Source organism: Acanthopagrus latus, chromosome 2 (assembly GCF_904848185.1).
Source record: "Acanthopagrus latus isolate v.2019 chromosome 2, fAcaLat1.1, whole genome shotgun sequence".
NCBI lineage: Eukaryota > Metazoa > Chordata > Actinopteri > Spariformes > Sparidae > Acanthopagrus > Acanthopagrus latus.
Genome location: NC_051040.1, coordinates 4,937,087 through 4,964,839, shown reverse-complemented (window position 1 = coordinate 4,964,839; position 27,753 = coordinate 4,937,087). Strand labels below are relative to the sequence as shown.

Sequence of the window (27,753 nt, the reverse complement as noted above, 5' to 3'; positions counted from 1 at the left end):
TGTTTATTTTGTGTCGTGGAACCGAAACCGCGGTGGCCTTGTTTAGTTAAGCTGCAGGGGGAGGGAGGAGGGTCAGAGCTCTCTGATGCTGTGTTTACACTCTATATATGCCGTGCACTCTCTCTCTCTCTCTCTCTCTCTTTCTCCTCCTCCTCTAGCTCTCTTTTTTCCTCCCCCTTTCTCTCTAGGGCAAAAGCCTTATTTTTGGCCCTGCTTTTATTTGCCATTGCCGCGGTCAAAGACAACTGAAATCCCAGATTACTTCCAGCATATTTTTCTATTAGACCAGAATAAAAAAAAGAGAAAAAAAGGCATTAATTACAGGATATCCACAGGCGCTGTTACACGCTGTATATATTAAAAACCGTAGATGATAGTAAGAGGCTCGCAAAACGGGGCATGACACACTCCAGCGTGTCATCTGTGTTCGGTTCTTTGAAATGGTATGATAACAAAATGGAGTGGCTGCGTTCTCCCAGTCTTTCATTCGAGCATGAATCATTATCCCCGCTGAAATAAGATGAGAAGCTCAGTTTCAGGCGAACTGATGCATCCCTTGACATTTGAAACGCCTTAAAGCAGCTCAAGGGGGCCGCGTGTGCGTGGGCTCGTGCTCTGAACCTCGCGTTGCCTCAGAAACGATGGATGCAGCCACATTAGGTGAGAATCGGTGCGTGCGGTCCACCGCAAGTTATAGTTTTTACAACCCCCCCGGTGGAAAACACAGGGCTACTGTGCCGAGGCGTTCGGCCGTTACGTTTCCCCCCCTTCCTGAAAACAAACCGCCATAGGGAACGGTTAAAAGGGAAATGTACAGCGCCTTTCATGGGAGAAATCCCAGATTGGGGAAGCTGACTAACATAATAAATATTCCTGATAATCATTAACATTTACAGTGCAGCAGATGTTATGCAGTCCTCAACGAGCGAGCGCGTTGTACAAAAAACTATTTCCAATTTGAACCAGATAGTGGAAAATTAGGAACAGGTCTACTAGCCATCTGTTCCGGCCGAGGCTTCGCTTCCCTCTGCAGTCGAATGTTTGCTCGGGGAGGCAGAGGGTAAAGAGAGCTGCTTTGGCAGGTACACCACTGTTTACCCAAGAGACCCGGCTGAAGCACCATCAAATAGTGTCTGAGTGTAGATTAAAACAAATTCTCTGACACACACTGCTCCTTCTCAAAATGCTGAATGGCCCGTGGTCAACGGAAAAAGCGACATAAAACACAGACGATGGCAGCTCCCGCTAAATGAATTACCCTATCCGGATGTATTAGAGCCCCTCAGCGCTGTGAGATAGCTCCCAGTTATTCCCAAGAGCGATGCCACCATTTCATTTAAAAAGCATTTTGGGAAAAAAAAAAAAAAAAAAGCACTTCTTTCTGTTGATAACACAATCAAAATGCCACCGGTTGAGCTTAAAAACAATGACTCACAAAAAAAAAAAAAAGAAGATTGTTCCACCGGGGGAGTAAACTAGCTAATGCAGCTAATGGGTGGGCTGAGAGAGGGAAGGCTTTGGATCCCCCCTAAACACCCCATGTGTGGCCCGTGAACAGTGGGAGCGCAGAGGCCTGTGCCATCGCCGTGGGAACTGGGACAACATTAAACAGTCATTATCCCGAATGGCTCAGGCCATGTTTTATCTATCAGCATCCCACTTAAGTAACAATGGAGCAGGCAAAGCGTCTCGAGCAGGAGGAGATGATGTGTCGTCATGGGATAAGCTCTAAAAAACTGCTCCTGGCAAGAAGTTCACACCAAAATACGCCCGCTCCAGTCGCAGAGTGATCCCCACAAACGGAGATGTCGTATATTTGACCTATTTGCCCGATTTAGATGTTAGTGTAGCAGTTAATCTCTCCCCCTCTCTGCAGCCTGGTGAGAATGGAAACTGTTTCAGTCCCTCCACCCCTAAAAGCCACCGAGAAGACGACATTTAGGGCCGAGGAAGGGTGCAGTTTAATGACATCACATTACACATTTTCTGGGTTTTTAAAGTTTTCCAAACTTCAAACGGCGACGTCTTTGCTGCCGTTTGGGACCGACAGCGCGCCAAGTTGCCTGGTGCGGCTTTAAATAGCAGACATTAATGAGTGCCTCCTCTAAAATATGCATTGAGTCCTATTTAATCTTTGCCTTGCTCACATTGCAGCAGCCAGAGGTGAATAATTCTGAACTTTATTTGACTCAGGCACAAACGGATTCTGGTTGGATGAGTGTGGACCGAGCGCTGCTAAACGAGCCAGTAATTGTCTTTGAGAGTATTGTTGGTTTTTGGCCAGTTCAGCTAAGACCAAAAAAAGACAATAGTGCTACATATCCACTGTGAGATGAGCTGCCAAGCAGCAGTTGTTTTATGGAAAGACGCTTCCTAGGCTGGTTTTCAATTCAGGGTTTTATGGAGTTGTTATTGTTTTATATGTAGAGCAAGATCTGGTTTTACATTGTGCCGGCGAATATCTGGGGACGAACAGATGTACGAGTGTTAGAAAAAAAAACAAAAAAAAAAAAAAAACTTTAATTTGCTTTTGTTCTGTCTCTTCTGCGGAGACACAAAACAAATATGAAATGTTAATGTCATGTTTCTCATTCATTTTTGATTGGTTACAGAACAGAACCGAGCCTCCTTCCTTCATATCTCTGTTTGTTTTGCCCCACGCGGGTAATAAAACGTCTGATTGATTTAAACACATTCAGCATTTATGATACAAACTCTCTGTCCCGCAGCTCTGTAGGTTCCTGGATGTTGTCCATCATCTGACTGAGGGCTGCTATCTGCTGCAGCGCGCCTCACACAGTGCCCGACACGCCATATGCAAACGGCACGAAGCACATGCTTTCACTTGCTTGCCTGACCGAACAGATCTTACTACAGTTGAACGTTTGGTGCGGCGCTCTGCGTCGAGGCCTCATTGCGCCTCATGCTATCAGCGCGGGGCCAGACGGCACAGCAGCTGTTTCAATAGTCCCCCTTATGTCCCCCTTGATCCGAGTCAGCTCACCTGGTCTGAACCAAGCCCCTCTTGTTTTTGTTTTGACTTTTTTTTTGGTTTATTTCTACCATCTTGAGCATACTTTCTGCTTTGTTTGTTTCTGTTTTCCCTCTAGAAATAGAGCTCCTCTTCTGTTTTTTTTTTTTTTTTGTTATTTTACTGGCAACTCTCAAGGCAGGGTGTGTGTGTAGCCTCAGGTGTATTAGAGCATGACTGTCCCCCCAGTCACCCTCTTGTCAGTGTTAGAACAAAGCAGCAGCAGCACAAGTAGCAACAGCAGCGTCCAGAATCAAACCGGCAGCACACCTACAAATCTCCCGAAAGCTCCTCCTCCCTCTTTGTCTCCCTCTGCCTCTCTGCCTCTCCACTACTTTGCCTATCTTTTATTTCCTTCTTCCCCAGTTTCCCCTCTGTGTTCCTGCACCACTGGCTCCCGTAACCCCCCACAAAATCTACCTTCTTAGTGCCTCTTGCATGTATGCAGCTCTGCTGTTCAATGGCTTTGCCACTCTGCGGTGTACTCTGTAATTACAGCTCTATAGCCAAGGACTCTCCCAGCCCTTGAGTGAAAGGGGTCCCCACGGGCGCCCCTGGTCCTTCACGGAGGGGATTTGGGCTCTGCGGCTGTAATTATGCCTATTCCTCTGGTTTCCATTTTGCATGAGCTGCTGTTTATTTGGTTCAATCAGAGTGAGTCGCATCAGACTCCAAAGAGGAAGGGCAGAGCCAGAGAGACTGAGGGGGGGCTGCAGCTCTCCACACAGCCTCCACTGTTTTAGCATTCAAGTGGGCGACGCCTGGCCAGGTAGATATTTATGAGTTTTTACAGCACACACATCCCCCCCACCCCACTTCCAATTTAAGATTAAACTTTAACTGGTGTTGTCACACAGTAAATTGTGTTTGCTATTTCGAAAAAAAAATATCATACTATAGCTGCCACACCTGGTAATCTAAGCTGTGATAAAATGGAGTTAAGCAGTGCCCCGAGGTGCACAAGGACACAGGTGTTTCTCAAGGCACGGATGACAAGGTTGCCAGTCCTCGCTGTCAAACTGTATTAGTAAATCAATCTGTCATCGTCAAATCCCCCAAGTTTAAATCTCGATAGAGAGAGAGTCTTGCTGATGTGGCCAGACGGAAATGAAAGATGATGTGCACTCAGTAACTTCAAAAAGGTTGTCACTTTGTTTTTTTATATGATTCGATGTCAGGCAGCGGCGGCTGTACTTGAGCGAAAGAACATAACAATGGATAGAAATTGCCTTTCTCTCGTAATGCGCTGCTTTCCCCGCATGAGCCATTCAACCCGAGAGTCGAGCGCCCGCCATGAAAGATGGAAAGAAAAGTACATTGTTCATCTTGATTTTCTTTTAGCCGAAGTCTGCGCCAACTGTTTCCTCGTCTTCTTGCTGGTATTGTGCCCCGGTGTCCTTCAGACGACTACCTACCGTTTGTATAAGAGCAAACAGTTGCTGCCGCTGCTTAGAAGGTTTGACACGATGCAGGCTCACAGCCTGTGATAGCTGGAGATAGACTACATCAGATATTATGTTCAGTGGGTGGATACATAAATGGATCTCTCTCTCATGTATTCTTACACTTTTTAAAGCCCCCCGTGGAGACTTTATCTCTGAATGCAGCGATTATCCATCATTTTGATGCAGTTACTCAGTGTTAAAGAGCCACTCTGTTTGTGCCGTGTGTGTGTGTGTGTGTGTGTGTGTGTGTGTGTGTGTGTGTGTGTGTGTCCTCCACTTGAGGCCACAACATATTTCCTCTCTGTTTATGACTTGATTCACTGGTGGCTTTATGAGCCCAGTGTGATTAACGGAGGAATTTCAGTCTTTCTTCCTGCGGGTCCTCGCCTATCCATAGGAGATAATTATAGCCGTGGCTGGTTGTAAATACAGGCCCAGCCAGGGGTTGTCGGACCAGGAAATGGGACATCATCAGACTTCACCTGGAAAGGAGTATAAATCAGAGGCTAAGATAACAGAGATGAGTTGGAAGACAACAGGATGCAGGTGGCCTGCAGCAGCTCAGTGACACATCTGTTCAGACTTGAGTCATGACAGACCCCAGATCAGCTGGAACTGAAAGCTGTTGTTGTTACTTAAGACTCAGATTTAAGGGCACAAAGAAGAGTGATAAAAAGAGTGAAGTGTTGTAGATAGTTTTTGATGAATCAAGTCACAATTTAGTCCATCAAGTGTCATAGAACAGTGAAAAATGTAATCAGCCTGCAAAACTAATTCAAATATTGTCAAATCACAATATGGCGAAGTGCAATATCCAAAATGTGTGACAAAACAGGCGGAGGTGCCTCCAGGTGTGAAAAAAAAATATGCCAGTGTTAGTGGATATGAAAACTGTCAATCCAGAAATGATCATCCCGACCAAATGTGAATCAAATCACAGTCTAATTATGTCAGAATTATCATGAGATGATTGTTGTCACCGTGTGAAACAGCTCTGGTCTTTATATCGTCTGTGTTGTCTGACCAGAACCCAGAGATGCTCCGTTCACAGTGACGTAGAACTGGAGCAAGCCGTCTCCCCCTCTGAGAATCTGGAAGGAGCGAATGTTTATGAAATTGACTTAAGTGATTAATTGATCGTCATTGTCGGATGGTTTTGTGTTAATCAGTTAATTGTTCTGGGCGCCGACTAAAAATCGAGCTGAAGGGGACGGCTCATTCCAGGAATTAGACAGCACCGCAGGAGGTTTACAGGTTTTATTTTTTTTGCCACCAGACGCCTCTCGGGCTCAGACGGTACAGAGAGGGGCGTAATCACTGTTTTTTTTGTTTGTTTTTTTTATACAGCTAATGTGTGTGTTCTCATTGTTTGAGTGCTTAGCCTGGACTTGTTTCTTTTAATAGGAGCTCCAGGCACTCATTGAAGTATTTGTGAGTAAAAGAAGTAATTAAAATCCCAATGGGCTAGCCGGTGTGTTGCTGGGTAGGTGGAGGGGAGAACAGCAGAGGTTGACTTGGCTTCAACTCTGCTGCCCTTGTACTCATTCATTAGTGATGCATTGGTTCTCGCTCGGCCCTTCCATCTCATCAGAAACAGTACCCTCGTGGACAAAGACAGGGTTGTATAGATGTGCCCATTATGTTAATAACTCCCCCTCAAGCTTTTGCACGCAACCATGGGCGTGTAGCAACTCTTTGGGCTGATGTATGGGGAGCAGACTTTAGTGGTGTAGGACAGCTGGAGAGCGCTGCTGAATCCATGAGTTTGACTGCGAGTGCTGTGCGTGCATGTACTACCTACCAGACTGAATTGACTCCTTGCCTTTCAGCGCATGTACTTGCTATTGACCGGGAGCTTTGTTTGGCCTCGGACATTTGTTAATCGTAATTAAATCTTTTTTGCCCTCCTCTCTTTTCTGCAACTCTCAGGTGGCACCGGACAGATGGTGCAGATGGACTCCAGTAAGTCTGGCTTCGTGGGTTCACAAGTGGAACTGCGCTGCATTTTCAGCAACAGCAACCCGCCGGTGAAGATCTCTCAGGTCACCTGGCAGAAGCTCCTCAACGGCACCAAACAGAACGTAGCCATCGCCAACCCAGCGCTCGGCGTGTCCGTCCTGTCGCCCTTCAAGGAGCGGGTGAGCTTCAAGCAGGCGGCGGTTCGTCACCGCACCCCCTCGCTGGAGGACACCACCATCGTGTTCTCCAACCTGCAGCTGTCCGACGAGGCCGCCTACATCTGCGAGTACACCACCTTTCCCGCGGGAAACCGGGAGAACATGGTCAACCTCACTGTGTTCGGTAAGCAACATGGGCAGTTTGCAGGATTATCTGTGATTTATTTATTCCGTTTGAATCCACAGCATGTGTAATTTCAGAAGTTAATGCTAAAACCGAGGCCCCCTGTGCAGATGTAAATCCTATTTCCTTCTGGTTGTCATGCCATTTGTTTGCGTCTTCTTTATCTAGGTCAGATTTATCTCCATGGAAACAACAGCTGCACATACAGTACAGGTTTTTGAAATGTATTTTTTGACTCAAACTAATTTCTGCCTCGTTGAAGCAGGAATTTACAAACTTTAAAAGCTCGACCTTTTCAAAAGCAGTTTCCAAAACTGAATTGATGACATTTTCAGTTCCCAAAATGTGAAACGATGCAGAAGTGCTGCAGTGAATCAAGTCTCTGTTGAGCCAAGAAAACCATCAGATTCTGCGTATTAACATCATTTAAGCAGTAAATCGGTGAATTGGCTAGCGTAGAGTCCAAACAGACATCTTTATTTTTAGTGAAAGTCTAACAGAAAACACGCTCTGCTCCTCCAGGGTTACATTGCCACAGGCTTTGTTGTAAAGTAGGTTTGAGTTCCTGTCGAGCACCTGAAACCAGATGGTCTCTGTTTGCTGTAGCTGCTGCTCCCACCACCGCTGTTTACAGTTCAAACCCCCGGCCTGTGATTGGTTAAACGGCACCGCCAACCATCACGTCATGCTTGAGTCCACGAGGCTCTCACTCCGCAGAGAACCTCTAGAACTCATGTTCGGCCATGAAGTGAAAAGCGTTTCTGACTGGTTCACGATGTGATGATTGGGGTGGCGTGTCCTTTAACACCAACTCCAGATTGGCCCGTATGGCCTCTATGAAAGGAAACTGCTGCAGAGAGCAGTCAATAAAAATGGCAGGTGAGACGTAAATCAATAAGGCCACTTCGGGAGTGTGTAATTTGTCTTGAATAATCTCATCTGGTGGCAGTAAAGAAGCGGTGGCTGAGACGTAGTTTATCTTGGAAAGAGGCAGCTTTGAAAAGGTTGTGGGCTGACTCTGATTAAAGATCTAATTAGAAATTAAGTGTTGGTGTGTTTTCCATTTAGTCCCAGGAAAAGGGGAAAAAAAAAGCACTTGGCTTAAGTAGTCCCTGATGCCGAGCGTCTTGTCAGCTCTGAGTCCCCATTTTGTGTCACTGAGGCTCCGAGGTCTTTTTAGGCTTCTGCGGCTCAGCGAGCACCAGGAACCTGTGTGCTGATAACCAACCGGCAGCGTTCAAAGAGGCCTCTTCATGGCCTATCTCACTCAGTTGTGCATTCGCTCGAGCTCGAGCCTGCCTTTTGATGTTCCACAGGGTAGATTGCTAATTGGCAACTCACAAAGGATTCGAAATTGGATGACTGTGCATCTGGGTAGGCAAGTGGGTTCTACATCTGTGAGAGCTTTGACGACCGCCTCGGCTTTGAGGAGGGAGAGAAGCGAAACTTTGCTTGATTTGAGAAACATCACTGTTTTCATCTCCCGTCCCTGCAGTTTAATTTACTTCAGCGCCGACTGTAGGTGAAGTCAATGAAATTAGGCAGTTGAAAGAGATGGAAGATGTCTGTTTAATGAGCTTTTATTACTTACAGTTCACTAATCATCTTTTCTCCTCTGCAGCTCGGCCGATGACACGTATGACCTTGACAACACCCACGATCGTGGCCAGGGCCCAGAAACGCAAGATGACCGTCGCCACTTGCGTATCGGCCAACGGGAAGCCCCCGAGCGTGATCAAGTGGGACACCAGGTTGAAGGGCGAAGCCACTTTCCAGGAGACCCGCAACCAAAACGGGACGGTGACGGTACGGAGCAACTACGTGGTGGTGCCGAGCCGCGAGACCCACAAACAGAAGCTGACGTGCATCGTGTCGTACCGGAATGAGAAGATCACCGACAGCGTGGTGCTCAACGTGCAGTGTAAGGAACTGCTGCCACATTAAGGCTCTGTTGTTTTTATTCTTACCATTCGGGTTCCAAGTAAGCAGCTTGGTTGGAACTTGTTTTCACTTCTCATGCTGCAAAAAGTTGTTTGCCCGTGCAAGAGGAAACCGGTCGCCACAGTTTACAGTAAACAGGGCCCTCCTGCAAACGCAGCTCAGAGACGCATTCAGTCGATCAAAGGTGAGAGATGAGAAAGAGAATGAGCAGCTGGATATGCACCGGACCCTCGCACTGAGAAACATCTGATTTTCTCAAACACGTATTTCACGTAACATCTCAAAGATTTATTGAGGAAAAAGTCAAACAATGCTGAAGCATATTGTGCAGAAAGCATGAAGGAGTTTACTGCTTTTATGTTGATTTGATTATAACATTATACTGTATAATGCTAAAATCTAAAGTATCAAGCGTTTGCATTTACTGCACCATGCAGCAGATCATCTGCCATTATTGGAATCACCGTTTTGTTTTTTGTTGTTTTTTTTTTTCTTTTGTCTGAAGGTTCAGTAGTTCAATATTTGCACTTTACAGCAGTAGTGGAGTGGAAGTATGAAGAACAGTACTTGGAGAACTCACTGTTGTCACCTAGCATTTCAAAAAGCAACATGTTCAGTGCTGTCAGGAAGCTGTCTCACTCGCTGCTCGCTGTATTAACGCAGCAGTCTAACAGCACCGTATATTACATTTATGTAACCGCGATAACAAACGTTTATTTGAGCTATTACGGCAAACGAAATGATCATATAATGTGTCTCTGCATTTGCTAGACACATCATTTAATCCGGTAAATCACTTCATTCGAACTGTTCAGGGATTCTGTTTTTCATCTTTTAGAGTGACGATGTCATGAAATGTGACAGTAAAAATTAAATGACATTCTGTACAGCCCTCCTTAATAACCAAATTTAAAGTAACGTGAAGAGGAACTGTTAAAGCTGTTGACACGTGAAGCCTGCGGTGCACACAGGCTGAGAGTCAGAGCATTTAAACTCGTGAAAGGAAAGATATTAGCATTTTTATATATTCTAGAATTTCTGATGAAGGAGGTGGAAAAGTTGCCATTTTAATGCGGTAATTATACTTTTTCCTGCAAAAAGTCAGATGCATATTAGAGTATTTTTACACGTTGAGAGCATATTTAAAAGTGTGAAATGTATTTTTTTGCAGTAGCTGACTTGCTTCAGCAGAGGTTCAGTATGGTGATTCTGAAATATGTGTTGGAGTGATGTACTGACTGCGGCTTTCTTCCCTTGCAGATGAACCTGAGGTGAAAATCGAGGGCTTTGATGGAAACTGGTACCTGAACCGTCCCAATGTTCAGCTGACCTGCAGGGCCGATGCTAACCCCCCTGTCACCATCTACCAGTGGAAACTGTGAGTCTGCCTAAACCCCCGACAAAAAAACACCCCTCGAGGCTGAGAAGACGAGTCAGCGAATGCTACGTGTTATTTCTCTATCGTTGGGTTTCTGACCGAGAAAATACAAGATGTTTTTTGCTTCAGTGCAGGAAGGCGATTTTATAGAATGGCCTCATTGAACGGAGGCCGCTCTTTTACAACATTTGTTTCAAGGCGTACGCATGGAAGTGATCTACAAAGATTAAAAAAACCACACACACCAGCTTCCCTCGTCCTCTCCAGAAATGTGTCTCTGTTTATATGTTTGTTTATGAAATGTGTAATGAAGATAAGACTTGGACCCGCGGCAGAGCACAATGGGCCTATTACAGCAGCAGCACACACCCCCTATCTGCCTGATGGTTGCAGATACTGGGAGATAAACGCAAACAGAGCAGCATTTGCTTTGCTTTTGGGTTTGTTTGTTTTTTTTTTTTGCTTTGAAGTCTGAGGACCAGCATGCAGGTAGAGGAGGTAAGAAAGCCTTGTTGTTAGTGCCGTTGGGTTTCTCTGGAGGGCACAGAAGGCAGCGGTCTGTCCCCGACATACAGAGGACTGAAGGCTGAAAGCGGGAGTAGGAGCCCGTGGATTAGGCCGGCGCACCGCGGGGCTGACATCAGTGGTTCCGCCTCAGAGACTATCGCTGCAAATACACGAGCGAGAAGAGATACAAGCATGTTTCGAGGCCTCCGGGAATCGACAAATAATCCCGAGGTTTGATCTGCTTTGAGTAATGACATGAAAGCTGGTCGTGCAGAAATGATGCGGGTTTCGAGCAGAAGCACCAAGACGTGGAGGGAAAACAACAAGAATGCAGAGTTGCTCGCTGTAATTTGCGCTGATCAAACTGCATTTTGATGTCAGATGCAAATTTAAGACAAGACGAGAAAAAAAAAAGAAAAGTCGCCGCGGCTCTTTGAATACAAAGTAACTTTTATTTCCTGAGCGTATCACCGTTTTAAATGAAAGTATTATACGGTAAAATTGAGAGATAAATGTAGCAATTTGTTCTGTAATTGCTCAGTGAAGGCTGAGTTGAGAAATATGTCACTGGACTTGAGTGGATGTGGATTAATAGACCATTGTGCCCTCATTGTATCTACTCTACAGGCCACTGTTGGATTTTAATGAGGCATGGGGAGTTTCCTTCCCTTTTCTTCTGGGTAGCTTTAGCTCTCAGGGCAGAAACACTGATATACACACAGCAGCCAGAGAAGATAGAGGAGATTTGACCTGGGTTTGGGTTTTCTTTTCCTTTTTTTTTAAGCAAAGGGAGATTTAGGGAGATAGGGAGAGGAGGAGGGGAGGAGGAGGAGGGTGAGGAGATGTGATCTGGAAAGACGAGGGCACTGTGCTGACAGATAGGAGGGGACGGCCATTGCTGCACTGAAAATGAGATGCCAAATCTGTTGTGAAGGTTCCCCTGGGCTCTGCTGTGGAGGTCAGCGCAAGGCTGTGACGGAAGGATCCGGAACAGGCCGGCAGGATTGCGTCACACTTAACCACAAACACACACACACGCGCACACGAGAGGTGTCGCCCCAAATCCAATAAATATTAATGTCTTAGATACAGATGCGCATTATTTCCAGGCACAATCAAATGTTTACGGTGTTTCTAGTGGTGAGCGAAGGACTCCGATCTTTTAAGTCAAAGCAGCAAAAACCACAGTGTGGAAATTCAAAATCCCACTTAAAGGTGCAGTATGTAATAATTTTTGCTTAAAACGTTGAAAAATTAAAGCCGCTGTAATCGAATAAATACATTGACTAGCTCATTATTCCAACAGTAATCACCGACTCACAGTGTTTGGTGTTTGGCTTATGCATGAAAGAGAAAATATTTTGTGGTATCCCTGCACAGTTTATCCAATCAGAACAGAGAAGACCAGCAAGAGGCGGTCCTGTCTCCTCCTGCTCACTAGCGGAACGGGGAAAGCTACCAATTCCACTGCTCACGGTGAAAACTTTAACTTACAAATACCTACAGCAAAGAAAAAACAAATAGAGTCATGCAAGTGAGGTGTGGAGAGACGAACAGGAAGTTAGCTCAAAGCACAATAACACAGTAACAGAGCTCTTAGTTCAGGTGAGGTCAGCTACCAGGACAACTAGCTGCATAGCACACTGAGCTAACTAGCTAACAGCAGCTGTAGTTAGCGGATCCTTTCCTGATATTTCTGCCCCTGATTGTTCAGAGGGTCACTACGACATCGGGCCAATTCTTGCGTATTGCACCTTCAAGTTAAAGTACAACAAGTAAAAGTATTCATTAAGCACAGTGGTCGGCTTCAGAAGCGTAGATTACATTATCGGATTATAGTTACTGATGCATTCATGTGTTCAGCACTTTAATGCTGCAGTGGATATGACATTAATTAGCTGATTTACATTCTGTATTAATAATCTGAATCGTGAAACTAACTGATGTTGTTAAATACATGCACTTAAGTAAAAAGTAAAAGGTATTAAGTGGCATGGAATATATATATATCTATATATATATATATATATATATATATATATATATATATATATATATATATATATATTCCAGTAAACCAGAAGTACCATACTTCATTACATTCTACCAAGTATTTATTGTGAGATGATATCTTTAAGTTTTTTTATTTATTTGGATTATTGTATTTGCTTGTAAAATTTAAAAAAATATATAATAATAACATCTTTATTTGTGTTACTCTTCACACTTTCCCTTTGTGCTGTGTGAAGTGCGGAGAAAGTCTTGGCTCGTATATACGATCCTTTAAGAAAGCATCCGAGCGTCTTTGATTTCTCTGTTAGATCATAAAGCCGCAGATATTCCTAAACTGGGTTAATGTGGGAGCTGAAACTGAAATAGACCCTGTTTGAACTCTGCTGTTTGTTTTTAAGGCATTCTCAACTCTCCATGCTCATTTGCTGAATCTGTTTTAAGTGCATAACATAGTAATTTCTCGGTGAGCGGAGGGGGGGATGTTTATTATCACAAATAACTCAATTACCAGTGTGCTAAGATTTCAGACCAATACTTCTTTTTCCTTTTCTTGTGCCGAAAAGCAATTTTCATCTCGCGGTTGTACATTTTTTTCAGTCACTCAGAGATATGAAATCCCATAAATTAAAAAAAAAAAAGGCAGTACTATCATGACTGTATTCTGCCACGTGACTCCTGGTTGCTCACTTATTTCTATAGTGAACGCGTGATTGTGTTGTCGATGTTGATATGTAGATTGTTCAATAGCATTTGATGAAAATCACAGATGTATTGACCCTTTAAATCATATTTCAGTCGGGTTTATTGTGAAGGACCACGGCTCAAAGGTTCAAATTGCCTGTCAGAAATAGCAATAAATGTATAATTACAATTATGGAGCTTTATTATGAGGTGAAAATGCTCTTTAAGATCTCTATTTATGATGTATATATTTTTTTTTAATCTGCATGGCAGGCAGACTTACACCTGGCACAGGAAGTCAGATAATTATGGGAGCTTGGGGCTCTTACAGTAGAGTACAGTACAATAGGTGCTTGATTTTTGGCCTGTGGCCCACCATTGCACTTCAGTCTTGGCCCCTCCAAAGGAAAAACATTTGGGTACCCTGGTTCTACAGTAATGTTAGTGCTGCAGGATGTAGTGCAGCCAGTCCTGCCACCACAGGGACTATCGAGGCTGATGCCCCACTTATTCAGCGTAAGCACTTCCTGTCGTCTGCGGCTCCTCAGACGGGATGAGACGTCCCGGCCGGCGCTGAAGATGAACGACAGAACACTTTCAGACCAGCAGAACAGATGGATCTTTGATTAAATGACGTCTTCCACTTATTCAGTTAGTTTGAAGTCCAGACAGACGTCTTAATTTCTCCTTTGAATGAATTTTTCTAATCTCTTCTAATCAGCTGCCTGTTGCTGTGTGAACTGCTTTATTGTGGGACCTGATTATAGTTGACAATGTAATAACAATAAACACGCACAGTGTTTTTTTTTTTTTTCCTGCGTTTAAAAAGCCGCCTCCACATGCAGACTACAGTCAAATCAAGATGGTGCGTCAATTTACGGCGTCTTTGAGTCCCGTCGCTGAACCCCCCGCACGCCCACATCTGTCCACGCACACATCTGTACACGTGCATCGCGTACGTGCACGCACACGAGCAGGGCCAGCCAGTCACCAAAGACTCTGCACCGCTCTCAAGCTGTTTGTTAGCCTTTCATTTTGCTGCCCCTCAGGCTCAACACACACACACACACACACACACACACACACACACACACTCGTTCTGATGTCTCATACAAATGCAGACATGGCGGCAGAATCTGTGGTGAATCGCAGTTTGCCAGCCTTTCATTTCTGCAGCAAATCAATTGGGCTTTGCAGAACTCAGCATTTGATAGAGGCTCACAAGGTAACTGATTATTGGATCGTGACATGCTGTATCGAAGGTTGTTTAGCGAACGCGTCGCCATCGCGGCCTCTGAGAAACACGTCGACCGTAGCTCTTGCTATTTCTTTTGTTCTGAACTATGCACACTTCATTGCTGAGAAAAGAAAAAAAAAAAAGTTCTCTGTGCTTTTTGCAACGACTATCCTGAAAATCAGCTCTATAAAATGAATCTCAGCGGGTACGGATCAGCTGCTTTAACAGACTTTTTTATGATATGATAATTAACAAACCGCTCGTCGCTGTGTCGTTCCCCGCCTCACTGAAGAGCCTCGTTGAACAAACGTTTAGTGAGGCTCAAGTGCTTGATGCGTGGCCATTGTTAGCGTGAGGCCTGATTTCGTCGCCTCTCTGTAATGTCATTTTGTTTGTCACTCGCTGTAATAAATGGAGCATCACATTGTTTTTCAGTGCTCTAGCACAACTGCGGATCTCAAAGTGTCTCGTCTGCAGGGAGCGAGCCCAGGAGCGAGACAGGAGAGTCTCCGCCGCAGCCATTTTTTTGGTTTGAAAGAAACCACAACTGCCGCCGTCAGCCAGCACTCCACCGCAATCAGACCGGAGAGCAAATTAATATTATGGCAGTCGTGTTTGTGGCTCCACTTAAAGCTGCATCAGTGTAGAGAGTGGATCTGAGCAAAAGGCGCAAAGAAATGGGGAAAAGAACATTTACGGAGATCAATACACGAAGAGACAAAGAGAAGATAATACAGGGCGAACACATGAATAGATAAAATAAGTGGAAAAGTAAACAATAGGGGGATTAACAATTCAAGTTTTGGTTCATTAAATGGTGTATTAATTTATACACTGAGTCTTTTTTATTTTTTGGCAGCATCGATCGTTTATACTGATAAAGCTGATGGAAGGAAGCTAACAGGAAGAGGCTAATTGTCATGAAACGTAACATCGTTGTCCAGATAATAGAGCAGAGGGTGTTTTTTTTTTTTTTTTGTTTTGTTTTTGCGCTCATGATCTGCAACCTCAAACTGTGCTGACCTGATCGGACAACATGAGCGGGTCCGGACGCTGAAGAGATAGCCAACCATGAAGACAAACACCTCAGGCAGGAAGAGAGACGGCCTCCGGTTCTCATTGACAGCCCGGCATTTTGGTAGATTCTGCATTTATCACTTGATCAGCTGCCTTTTCTTGACAGCTCCCCCGAGTTCTGACTTCAGCCATGTGAGCCGTGCTGTAGTTGTGCCCCCCAACACACCCACCCCCACGTTACCTCCTCCCACCACTGTCTGTTTTGTATTCCTCATGCCAAAGAAGCCTATGTCCTCAGGCATCAGCTATGTCTTACCTGTTTGGACCTGCTGGGATTCCCTGTCCTCATAATTTTGTTTGCACTTGATGGATGATGGCTGAAATATATCGCTGTCAAATATTCCTGGTATTTATCTCAGCCCAACACACACATCCAGGTCTGTTTGGCACTGGAGACTGTATTTTTCATGCACTTTGAATTGCTTTGCGGTTCCTCAGAGAGGATTTTTTATTTTTTTTCCTCCTACTGTGGTCTGGTGTAATTCTGCCTTTTTATGGTGTCTATATTATTGCCTCTCTCTCTCTCTCTCTTTCTCTCACCACAGCTTGAACGGCTCCCTTCCCAGCAATGTGGAGATCAAGAACAACACTCTGTTCTTCAAGGGGCCCGTGACCTACGACCTCGCCGGCACGTACGTCTGCGACGCCACCAACGGCATCGGGACTCGCACGGGCATCGTGGACGTCAACATCACGGGTAGGTTGATGAAGCCGGTTCTTTCCGTTTCTCTGTCTTCTTCAGTAACTCCGGCATGGCTTGCGTCAATACAGTACCCCGCTGCAAATGTTGCCCGGGCCCGTCAGACCCCCATCCACCCGAATAAACACACAGTGTCCATGTGCTCTCACAGACCAGCTGATTGTAGCAGATTGCCCGTGTGCTTCCCGAGCGGTTCCCACCTCCCCCGGCTGTGCGGCTCCCTGCTGCACCGTGTGGCAGGTTAGATGAAGGGGAAAAGAGAAAAAAAAAAGCCCCTAGTGTTTGCCTATCAGAGCTGCACACACATTGTGAGAACGCAACAGCCGCCGCCGCCACCTCCCACCCGGCCCTGTTACGCATCCCGTGTGTGGGAGCCGTGTAAAGCAGGTCTATTATCGGCGCCTAAAATAACACGAAGGAAAATGGGGGTTTGAGGTGAGGGGGTACTGTATTGATCAGAGTTTGCTCGCATCATGCTCACATTTCTCCGAAAAACAGCCCGTGTGCGTCTTTCTTGTACTTGAAGCTCTGCGCTCGTTCTTTTGTCTCCTCTTTGTCTTCTGGGGAAAATAAAATGCTGAACAAAACTGAATCAGTTCCCTTCGCCTTCCACAAAATTGTTGGCAAGCACGCACTGTGGTTCTCATCCATAGGAGACCATATTTTGCACTCAAAGCCCTTTGCTGCGATATACAGACCAGATCTGACTTTGCTATATGTCCCTACAAATGTGGGAACCTCCTTCTATTGGGAGCAGCTGTGTGTGTGCGGTATTGGGAGACTGTGACAGTTTTGCTCTGGTCGGACTGGAAAGACTTTTTTTTTTTTCTTTACTCTTTGCGCTGCTCGGTTTCTGGGAAGCGGGGGTGTTCTAACTTGCATTGCTTTGCATGTTGACTCATGTTGTGTCTCTGGGAACGCTGTGCTTGGTGTGAAGTGAACAGCTGTGCCTTACTGTATCATTGCATACCTCCTTTTTTTTTCTTTTCTGTTTCCTCTCATTCAGTGTGTTTGGGTAAGGTCAGGACAAAGCAGCTTTGTAAGGACGTGATGTCAGTACCTGCATTGTGAGAAGCTGCCCATGCAAAGTAAGGGAGGGCTAGTGGAGTGATAATAGACATCTCAAAAGGAGCTTGAACTACCCTTATTTATTAGGCAGGAAAAGAAGTGAGGAAGTAATCTACTGTCAGGAAATCACCCTGCAGCAGCTCGTACTGAGCAGTCCTGCTGAAATGAAAATTGTACTGTTTGGCGTAAAGTACTGTATCCCTTTGGAAAGGCAAAACAAAGGCTCCAAAGTCATTTTCTATTTCTGCTTTTCATTGATTGCTTAAATTAACAAACCGCACTGCTATTGTCCCCATAGTCTCCGTGTTTATTCTCATCATTTGTCTGTCTAATTCCGTACAGTGAGCGAGGTGAACAAAGAGCGGGTACATACTGTGAGCGTGTTCGCTTTCAATTTGTCTGCGTGCCCAATTTAAATCTGAGCTTTTTAAAAAAATTTTCCCTCACTTGTTTCTGTATTTAAATCGGCAGCAGGTTCAAGGAAATGTGATGATTGACTTTAAGGCTGTGAAAACACTGGTCGCTGCATGTTCTCCACTCATCGACATTAATTAAGCTGTTTATCACCCAGAGACCTGTGATCACACGTTAGAGCAAAGACTTATTAACTCTGTGTTCACCTGAAACTTGATTGTCTTTTTTTTGCATTTAGCTGAACTAACTCCATTCTTTGTATGTGGACTACTTCTCAGCACTGTCATGGCAACATGCGCACTCAATGGTCTGTTTGTGTCCCCCCTGTAGTAATAAGCCGTCTGGATGTGAGCCGTTGTGAGTGTTGTGTTGTGTTGTTCCATACTGTTCCATGGCAGAAATCCTGAATTTGTGTTTAGGATACGCTCCCAAAGGGTCCCGTACAAGCTTTGAAAGCATGTTGCCAGTTCCCATAGTAACAGTGACAAGTTAAAGGGAGAGGAGCCAGCCTCTCCTCCGAAAGCTTCAGCTCAGAGCTCCAACATGGCGTCCAGTCAAACTGCAGGAGCTCACGAACAGCTCTGGTTGAGCTGTCGAAAAAAATACGAGCACGGTTTAGTGCGGCGGCGTGTTGGAACAAGGGACGGAGCTGTCCTGTCCTTGTGTGCAACATGGATACGTTACAGCAGGATCATACAGTGCTCTTTGCTGATGTTGTGAAATGCTAGCCTCTTCCTGTCTCGCTGTGGCCTTGTCAGCTAAATCTCCCGCACGTCCACTGAACACCATTAAGCTTTGAGGATATGTGTAAAGGAAATCTCTCCGGGGCGAGGAGACGTCTCCGTGAATGTGTGGCGGAGTTTGTATCGGTTGCGATGACACGGGTGGAGGTGAACCTGAGGGTGGGCAGAGCTTTCCCCCCCTCCTCTAATTCTTTGATGTACTCTGCGCAGCCTTGACATTGGCTGTGCATAATGACCCGACGGTGGAGGTAAAGAAGTATGCTGATGCTTCATTAACTTCAAAGAGCATCTTTGTGCCACAGACAGGCCCGGCTGAGACAGGGCAGGTGAGAGAGCCGGCTGCTGGCTGCTGTTCAAGGCTGCAGCATCGGGCCTCGGTAATGCTAGCAAAGTGTTCTCTGCAGAAAAATGGAAGGTGAACGAGCCGATCGCTGCGGTACGGTTGTTCAGCGGCTCACACAGCGACCGGCGCTGATCATTTCTGGACGAGAGCAACACACAATGAATAATTACTCCCTTTTTTTTTTTTCTTTCCCTTGTTAAAGGGCACATTTTATTGGCTTTGGATTTGCGAGGCTCTCTGCAGAGTTCTGTGTTCTGTGCGTCAATAAATCAGGCCTGTGTTAGCCTGCAGTGAACTGCATCACAGCAATGACAAATGTGACACTTAAACAATCCATCAAGCACTTCGCACCACCATTGTGCACAGTTCTGTCACCATCGGGGCCCGAGATGTATCCAAACGTGCCTGTGCTTGCTGCATTAAACATGGATTTGGCAGTGGCGCTTTTTGTTTTCATTTTGAAGTTGATTTCCAGATTGACGCAGCAATATGCACCTGCCAGGGAGACAACCCTGCCTCCAGTGTCAGGGAGATAAAATGTCCGTGACAACTTGTTTGTGTCACTGAAAAGCCATTTTCTCACACTGGGAGACAGCACTGATGGAGCACTTAAGGAAGGCGCATTTTAATCAAGCTCCTCAGTTTTCATGGACGGATTTGCGGGAGCCGCATAACTGTCACCCCCGGCAGATAGCGGGGGCCACCGAGCACCTTGTTTCAATTAGTTTGGGGATAGTGTTTGCCGCGGAGATGGCATCGACGACGGTAAGTCGCACGGGCTAAGATGGCTTTCTCCAAGGACATGTGTTCTGCAGATATGGTGTCGCTTGTCAGAATCTAATGAACCACTCTCCTGTTTTAATCAATCCTCGCTCTCAGGAAAAAAAAAAAGAAAAAAAAGAGGTGAAAGAGGAAAGTCTGAGAGAAAAAAGAAGAAGAGGGAGGAGAGGGAGGGGGAGAGGATCCACAGCGAGAGAGATGAGCCTCGTGTAATGGGCGTCCATTTAGCAAATACCTCTCTCATTCACATTCACGTCAGAAATCTCTTGAGGGAAAGTTGACAAGTCGTCAGATCTGATTAATCAGCTAATTACTAACGGGAATCGGAGGCCACGTTAAAAAATAGAGACAATTAAACAGCCTCGCAATCAGAGTTATTCTCGATGATTCATTCTCTGCAGCTTTTTAACCGTCTACCAGGAATGTCAGGCAAACAAAAATATTGCAGCTCGCGAAGCCACAGGAAGAGGGCTGAATAATGTGGTTAAACCTCAGAAAAATCCTCCCCAACTTAAGAGAGCAGAATCGGTCCTTTCATTAAGATAATCAGCTTTTCCACCATCGCGCTCTTTTTTTTTTTTGTGTGTGTTCAAAACAAATCGATGCTGCCGTCTTAAATTTCTTTCCCAGCGCATAACAAGACGAGATGAATGGCCGGTTTGTCACGACGGCCTTACAATTATGTCATTATCGCCCCTGAGAGAGGAGCTGTGTGTTTTCTCTCCCTCTCGGTCGTCTACGCTTATGTGACGTGTCGGAAAAATTTCTCTTAGTGACGCAGCGCATTCACCGCAGAATTAATTTGTTTACTCACTTGAATAATCATTCAAACTTGATTAGATATTTTTTAACCTTGACTCTCCCACACAGCAGCGCTAATCTTTGTGCGATGGCGAGCGGACTGAGTCAGAGACAATGCATAATTTCTGCCACATTAGCCGGATCAGCTGTGAAGGATAATATCGGATCAGCTCGGGGTCAGCCAGTATGTGAACCTTTTCGGTGATTCCACTTATGCGGCCCGGCAGCGCTAACTTTCATCCCCGTCTATTGTCGGGGCTGTGGCACCCGGAGCTGCTTTTAGAGAGCAGAGGTGCAGTCGGCCTCGCTACGCGGCTTTACCCACTCGGGTTAAACTGGATGGAGTGAGAGCGCTCGCTTCAATTTACCCAGAAAGCGCGTGGATGGTTCTTTCTGTAAGCGCTGGGCAACGGCTGCCGACATCTGTTCACGCTCGCCTGAACAGGCAATAGTTCTCTCCTGTGTGAGAAAATGAAGTTGGGAGAGGGGGAAAAAAAAAAATAATAATACATTTGTAGACACATGGTGAAAATGAGATGAATAAAACATAGACAGTCAAATGGAAATATAAATAAATAAAGGTATCCATGTGACTGAAGAAGATGCTTCAGTGGGTCTGGTTTTTTCAAAATTTAGTGAGGAGGTAAAGTGGATTCCAGAAAATGGGCTCCCAGGCAAGCAGAAGCTGGAAGCGGTGCAGAGGCAGAGGTGGGAGAGAGGGCAGGATGCTGTTTACATGGCTTTATGTAACAGCCTGTGTCAACTTCTGGCGTTCACTCCTTGTCACTTCCTCTATCCTCCAAGTCCTACAGTGCAAAGATGAGTGGGGACAGTGAGTCACGGTGGCACTGAGAGGGGCTGACATCCTTTCAAAAGTACCTACGTAAGACTTTTTTTTTTTTCCCCCTCCCCGTTACCAACCGATCTCACTTTAATATTTCTTGGCTCCGCATAACCGATACAAGCAAATGAGGCCACTGCCGGGAATATTAGTTATGTCTATATAATGATTCCAAATGCTTGCCACCAGTTTGGCAGGAAAGCAGCAGCGAGTTATTGGCACTGGCAAAGGAAGCTTTCTCAGCATAAATTTCAATTTCTGAGCAGGAGAAGTTTCTCTGAGCTGAGATTAGATGTATTTATTGCAACTTCAACTGGAAGCATAACACGTTTCATTGACATGTATCTTTTAGACAGGTGCTGGCCTCATTAGTCTAGAATCGCTCCGCGGCTCCTTCCTGCTCCTCTCTAAAGAAATTAGCTGCTGACGTTGACGGTTTGAAGATCCTGTGATGCCGTCGTGCCTTCTCCCCCTCCCCCACCTGATCAAATGAAGATGTTTCACAGTCCTTTTTAAACTAACCAAACTCTGTCCTCTTAAAGGACTTTTGACATTAATTTGTTCCTAACTCTGTATCTGGCGAGGCGTCGCGGTTTCTTCCTCAGACCAAACTACTCCTTGTCCACAGGCCTTGCTAGCGGCCATGCTTCTGTCTGTGTTTTTCTGAGTGTCCCAGTGTCACCTATGGCAAGCCTAGGGGGCCAAAATACAACGGCAAAGGGCCGAAGCAAACCTGGAGCGCTTTCTGTTCAAAACGCTCAGGTTAAAGGAGCCTCAACGTGGGCTTGAATCTTGCTCAGATCACCTCCTGGGGAAGTCGTAGTTCTTTAGGAGTTTAAACCAAATGTTGGTAGAAACTGAAAACACTAAAATGTATTTTGGGATTATTTTACAATCACTCAAAACTAAGAATAGATGTTTTTGTTACCTTAGACTGATCCTTTTTATATCAGAGGAAGCAGCTCTTCTTCTATGGTATTAGAGAGCTTCTCTACATGTTTTTCACATTTTTAGCTGCCAATCTAGGGGGAGACTGAGACGAGGGGTGTTCAGTTGGTTGCAATGTGCACCTTGCTGCTAGATGCCACTAAATCCCCAACACTGGACCTTTTAAGAGCTTAAGGAAGCCAGTGTGACATGTTAAATTACAATCAATCAACTGTTTTCTAAAGTTGCTGCACGTTTAATCTGCAGAACTGCTCTAAACTTTCTCCTGTTTGTTTCATCAAACAACACTTCCTGTCCCTCCCTCCTCGCTGATCACAGCAAGCACCGACAAACCGAAACTAGCAGAAAGTTCTGATGGTTCATTTTTTATTAATTTTTTTTTTATCAGCTGGGGAACAGACGCGTCACGCTCACCGTCACTTCGAGGTCTGTTGGTTTCCTCGACACGATAGCGCCCGATCGCTCCGTGAGATAAAAAGTTGCGAGTCCACGGCGAGAACACCCTTGAAATAAAGCAAGTGTCGCAGCACACATTACTGACATCTAACAGCAGAGCCGCTCCACGCAGTCATTTGTCGCTTTCTTTTCTCTGACAGAGACAAGAGACATTATGATGTCAGTGCTGCAGAGGCTCCCCCAGCAATGTGAAATTTGTTTGTCTTCGCCTGTCACACTGGAGTCTGTCTCAATTGGTGCTCTATAGCATATTGCACCGTCGCCTCTCACATCCCCGTCTGCATTATTCATAGATCCAAAGGCCACATGTGTATATCTTGTATATCATTACACCCTCACTTCAAGTACATGCATGCTGTCAGGCAGGTTGAGGAGCAGTTTTCAGTGTCTCGGTCTCCTGCTTTCCCCTGCCAGCTTCTAGTCACCCTTGAACTTTTCCAATCAGGCGTCTCCAAACCTAGAAGGACTCGTATCTGCACATAGAGCGACTTTCTAGCCCCCGCATCCTCGCTACAGGAGGGGGGGGGCTGCTTGCGGCTCAGATCCTGCCAAGAATACACCTCATTATCCAAATGAGACATTAGCATGGGCCGCTCCCTCTCTCGCACACCATAGGCCGCCCCATAAAGCCTCTGCTGCGTTGCGCTATGCTAGGGAAAGCACTGAGGGGGAAGACATTGTGGCTGCAGCTTGTTTTGCATAAAATGGAGGAGGAGGTTGGGGAGGGGGGGATACTCAGTGTGTGAAAGGGGGGTCTGTTTTATTTGGAGAAGAAGAGATAGCCCGGCTGTGGGAGTGAAATGGAAATGTCACCGGGGGAGAGCACGTGAGAGCAGAGCAGCTGAGATCGTAGTGATTTATCTTAACATTTGTTTCTGCATGGCTTGCTGTTTCTGCTCTCCGGAGGATATGCAGAGGAGAGGGATGTGGCAGACAGATGGAGCAGGGGGATTGGCTGAGCCCCCTTCGGCCCAGCTCTGCTCCTCCGTCCTCCTCCTCCTCCTCCTCCTCCTCCTCGGCGTCCACTCGTGTGGTGTTGGATCTGTCACGCCTCCCTGAGAGCCTGATGAAGTAGGTCAGACGCTGTCCCAGGGTCTGACCACTGGCTCCAGAGCTGCTGCTGCTGCTGCTGCTGATGCTGCGCGGTGATTCACTCATTACACATACGGCTCCAAAATAACAACAAGGAGACAAAAACACAACAAGAGAAAAAAGGCAGCAAGGAGGAGCCGAGGGTCGGACGCGGGAAACAAACAGCGCCCTGACCTCTCCTGGCTTAATGCGTACTAACATGCAGATTTGTTTGCTGCATGTCTGCTGACCCGATAACTCATCCTTACAGCACTTCCCACTTAGCGCCACAGCAACATGCAGGCGAGCGGGGAGGACGTCGAGGAGCATTTGTAACGGTACCTCATGAGCAGACATGATTTGTAAAAGAGCAGTGGTGTTTAGATGGCGCTGTAAATATTCATTGCTCATTAAAGGTGCATTACAAATGATTATCGCAACCCCCCCCCCCAGCACAAAATGACCATATTACATCAACGAGGGCACGGATCTGCCTTTTTCCCTGGAAGGTATCACGACCTTCGATCACAGTATTGACGTAGGATCTGTGCTCTAATTTGTCCTCTTGGGCATTCTCATTATAGACTTGACTTTTTGTATATTTCAACTACAAACCACCATAACTGTAACTCAGCGACTGCCAATGTTGTGAATCCTACGTCACCAGTTTGCTGCAACTAATGCCTAATTTCACAGTTGAGTTGAGTTGGTTGGTCTATAAAATGACAGAAAAATGGAAAAATATGACAATTATTGTTTCACAAACCTTTTGCCTTTTTACTCTTTAGCTGATCAACCAATCAACTATAACAACAATCGCTGCAGCTCTAGTCACCAATAGATACCAGATGCTACTCTCTGTTTCTGTTCTGGAGAGATAAAAACAAGAGGCAGTCTCTGTTTCTGTTTCTCTGACAGGACTGTCCTGCAAGCAGCTGCATGTTCCCAACATGCCACACATGATGTCAGCAGTGTGTCGGTGCCAGCCTTTCACACCCTTATCTCCTCCAGCACATCCTGCACCGTCAATGTGCTGGGGTTTTTTGGATCGAGTCGAAATTCACTTACAACTGTGGAGGGTTTTTTTTTTTTTTTTTTTTTAAAGGCGAGAGTGGCATTAACCTACACATGAGATGAGCTTGTTGCTCTGATAACTCTGTAATAAACTAAAAAGCTGGAAAAAAAAAAAAAAAAACATTTGGGCAAACTGAACAAAATGGTAGATACGGGAAAGAGAGTGTGTGATAGGGCGAGAATGAGCTTTGCCTCCCCCGGCAGCATGTTAAATTCCTGTCAGAGATGAGCTTTTATTCGTTGTGGCAGCATTACATTTCCATGACTTCACGACCACTGGCAAATTCAGACAAGGGAGTAATGAGGATCGCTGGAATCACTGAATTAATGCGTCTTCTCCGATTGTCCCCGTCCTCGCTCGCTCATTACGCCACTCTTTATTTGCTGTTGTCACTCCTCAGCCTCTCAAAGGCGCTCGCTCCATCTTCTTTTCTTCTCCCTCCTTGTCGCCACTCCTCAAACTCTCGTAGCCCTCTTTTTTTTTTCTTCTTTCCTTCTCTTTTCATCCGCTGTTGTCAGCTGCTTGTTCCTCATTTAGTCATATTAGAGCACCACTCCCTGAACCACTCTTTGAAAATCCTCTCTCATTCTCCCAGCCTCTGTCATAACACCCTGTCCAAGTGATTGCGCTAAGACTCAGGAATGTTTGTACCTGTCTCTCTCCGTCTTTACTTCGTGTGCAGACATGACCGGAGCACACCCAGAAACTGTACCTGCAGGACTGAGCTGTGATACAGTTTCTCTCGCTTTACAGCCTCTGTTGCTTCAGTGTCTTTGAACATTTGCCGCCGCTGCTGCTTGTTTTTCCGCACCAAAATACAAAAAAACCCTGCTTTAGACCTGTTTTGTTTTCTGAAACCGCAGATCTGGCACAATGTGTCATTTCCTCGACGAGATGTCATGTTTTTTGAATCAGTTCACCATGTGTTTCTCTTAAAGACTCACTTCTGTTCTACACGAATGACTCAGAGAGAGAGCACGCAACGAGACAACCTGCATATATAACCGTAATTACTGTAAATATAATTATGATAGAAGTTTGTTTATGGAAAATGTTTGTTTGTTTTTTTTTTAATTCGTTCTCCAACATAATACATAACATATCATAACACTAGAATGACACTTGTGGAAGAGCGCATACCTCTGCCAAAGCCCAGTAGTCCCCTTTAATTCGATGGAGCCTAATCCAGCATCAAAGAAAAGATATTTTAATCAGCTGGATCCAGATTTTTTACCTGGATCCGCATCAAATTGTGCTCGTAGCTTCAAGATTAATTTAACTGAGATCTTATTCCCCTCTTTATTCCTTGGGTAGTTAACAAAAATGTTGGGAATGTTCTCGCAGTGTTCATAAAAGTAAGACAAGAACTCCTGGATTCACACAAAAAGTTAACTTGGGTGCATTATGGACAGAGACCCATCATCCACCCAAGTTTCATGGAAATCCGTTCAGTAGTTTTGGTGTCATGCTGACAAACCAGCTAACCAACAAACAGACTTGGTGGAGGTAATGACATGATGTAACATCTGGTTATATTGTCTCCTCGGCTCTCTAAAACAAGAGTTCAGTTCATCTTGTGTTTCTCTTCAAGGTCCCATTTGTAAGAAAAGTATTTTTTCTCAACTCAAGCCTCATTCCCAACTCTTCAGAATCTCATTGCGTCAGGATGGCGACCAGCCTGACCTGCAGTCCCACCGTCTGAGTGCTTGACGAGCTGAGTTTGAGGCTCAGAGATGAACTTTTCTCACCAACAGCACCTTTGAGGACTCACTTCTGTTTCACTCAAACGACTCAGGAGGGGAAGCTCTCGTCAGGACGTTAAGGATTTAGATTTTATGGGGGGGGACTAAATTGTTCAGAGATAGTAAATAATCCTGTCAATCAAGTCAGTCAGCTCAAGTGTTCAGAACAGTTTGATTAATGTAGCACAGGACCGCACAGCAGCAGCGTTTAAACAGCTGCAGTATTTCATGTTGTTCTTCACCTGTATAAATCTATCATGCCTCTCTGGATTGAATTATAGCCTTTCATGGCTCACGTTGGCACCTTATTAATCTCAATAGTACGTTTGAGTCGTTGCAACTCAAGGTTACCCCGCTATCTGCATATTTCCAGAGTGGTGTTAATATACACAGCCTTTTGTTGCCTGGAACAGTATCAGGGCTGCTGTTGTGCTGCTCTGAGGTCTGTTTTATCTATCTGTTGGCAGGTGTTGCCGGTAGCGATGGCGTGTTGGTGGAACGCCTCCTCCTTCCTCCGCGCTGTCAAACACCCCCACGTAACCCGACCATTTCAAATGTGTTTTATTATTAGTCGTTCTGTAATGTGATTAGTCCTCACCGTGGCCACTCCGATTTCACATGTGCGAGGACAAAGGTGGCGCGTTGGTAGAAAACCGAGGAATCTTTTTTGCCGTTTTGCTTATCTCCGCGCGAGCACGAGGCCAGTGGGCTGAACGGGAGTTGGTGCTGAGATGTGACCTTGCGAAGGGGGGTAAGTGTTGCTGGATAACGTGGTGAGAAACCGGCAGTCCTCCTCGCCGACGCGCCTCTTTGAGTCGCGGAATGAAAGCAGCGTGTTGCTCCGCTCGCACTGAAGTGAGCTGATGAGCTTTTCCTGGTGTCTCAGAGCTTCTTTGCCTGCCGTTCGAGGACCTCCATTACAGAGGGAGAAGCGTCTGAACACTCGTCCAGCCCTCCCTTTCCACTCTCCCCTCTCCTAAAGCATCTTAACGAGTCCTTTAGAAACTTCATCTCCTGTTTTCAAGGCCTCCTCAGAGTTGGATGTGCTCTCCAGAAAAGCCACAAAAATACCTGAATGTTTACAGCCGCTTTCATGTCGATAGTCTCTACGGACAATGACGCATTCTTGGATCTTTAGTGTTGACATTCTTCAACTATGG

At 45.6% G+C, this 27,753-nt stretch overlaps 1 protein-coding gene across 4 annotated transcripts in view; it reads left to right on the top strand.

Moving 5' to 3' along the window:
- The window catches only part of nectin1b (nectin cell adhesion molecule 1b), a 241,141-nt gene that overhangs the window by 121,357 nt on the left and 92,031 nt on the right, over positions 1-27,753 (top strand). For all 4 annotated transcript variants that reach the window (XM_037122980.1, XM_037123009.1, XM_037123000.1 and 1 more), the window contains 4 exons: positions 6,406-6,777; positions 8,399-8,698; positions 9,979-10,096; positions 16,157-16,308. In XM_037122980.1, coding sequence (XP_036978875.1) covers positions 6,406-6,777; positions 8,399-8,698; positions 9,979-10,096; positions 16,157-16,308 — 942 coding nt within the window. The remainder of the gene's footprint in view (positions 1-6,405; positions 6,778-8,398; positions 8,699-9,978; positions 10,097-16,156; positions 16,309-27,753) is intronic.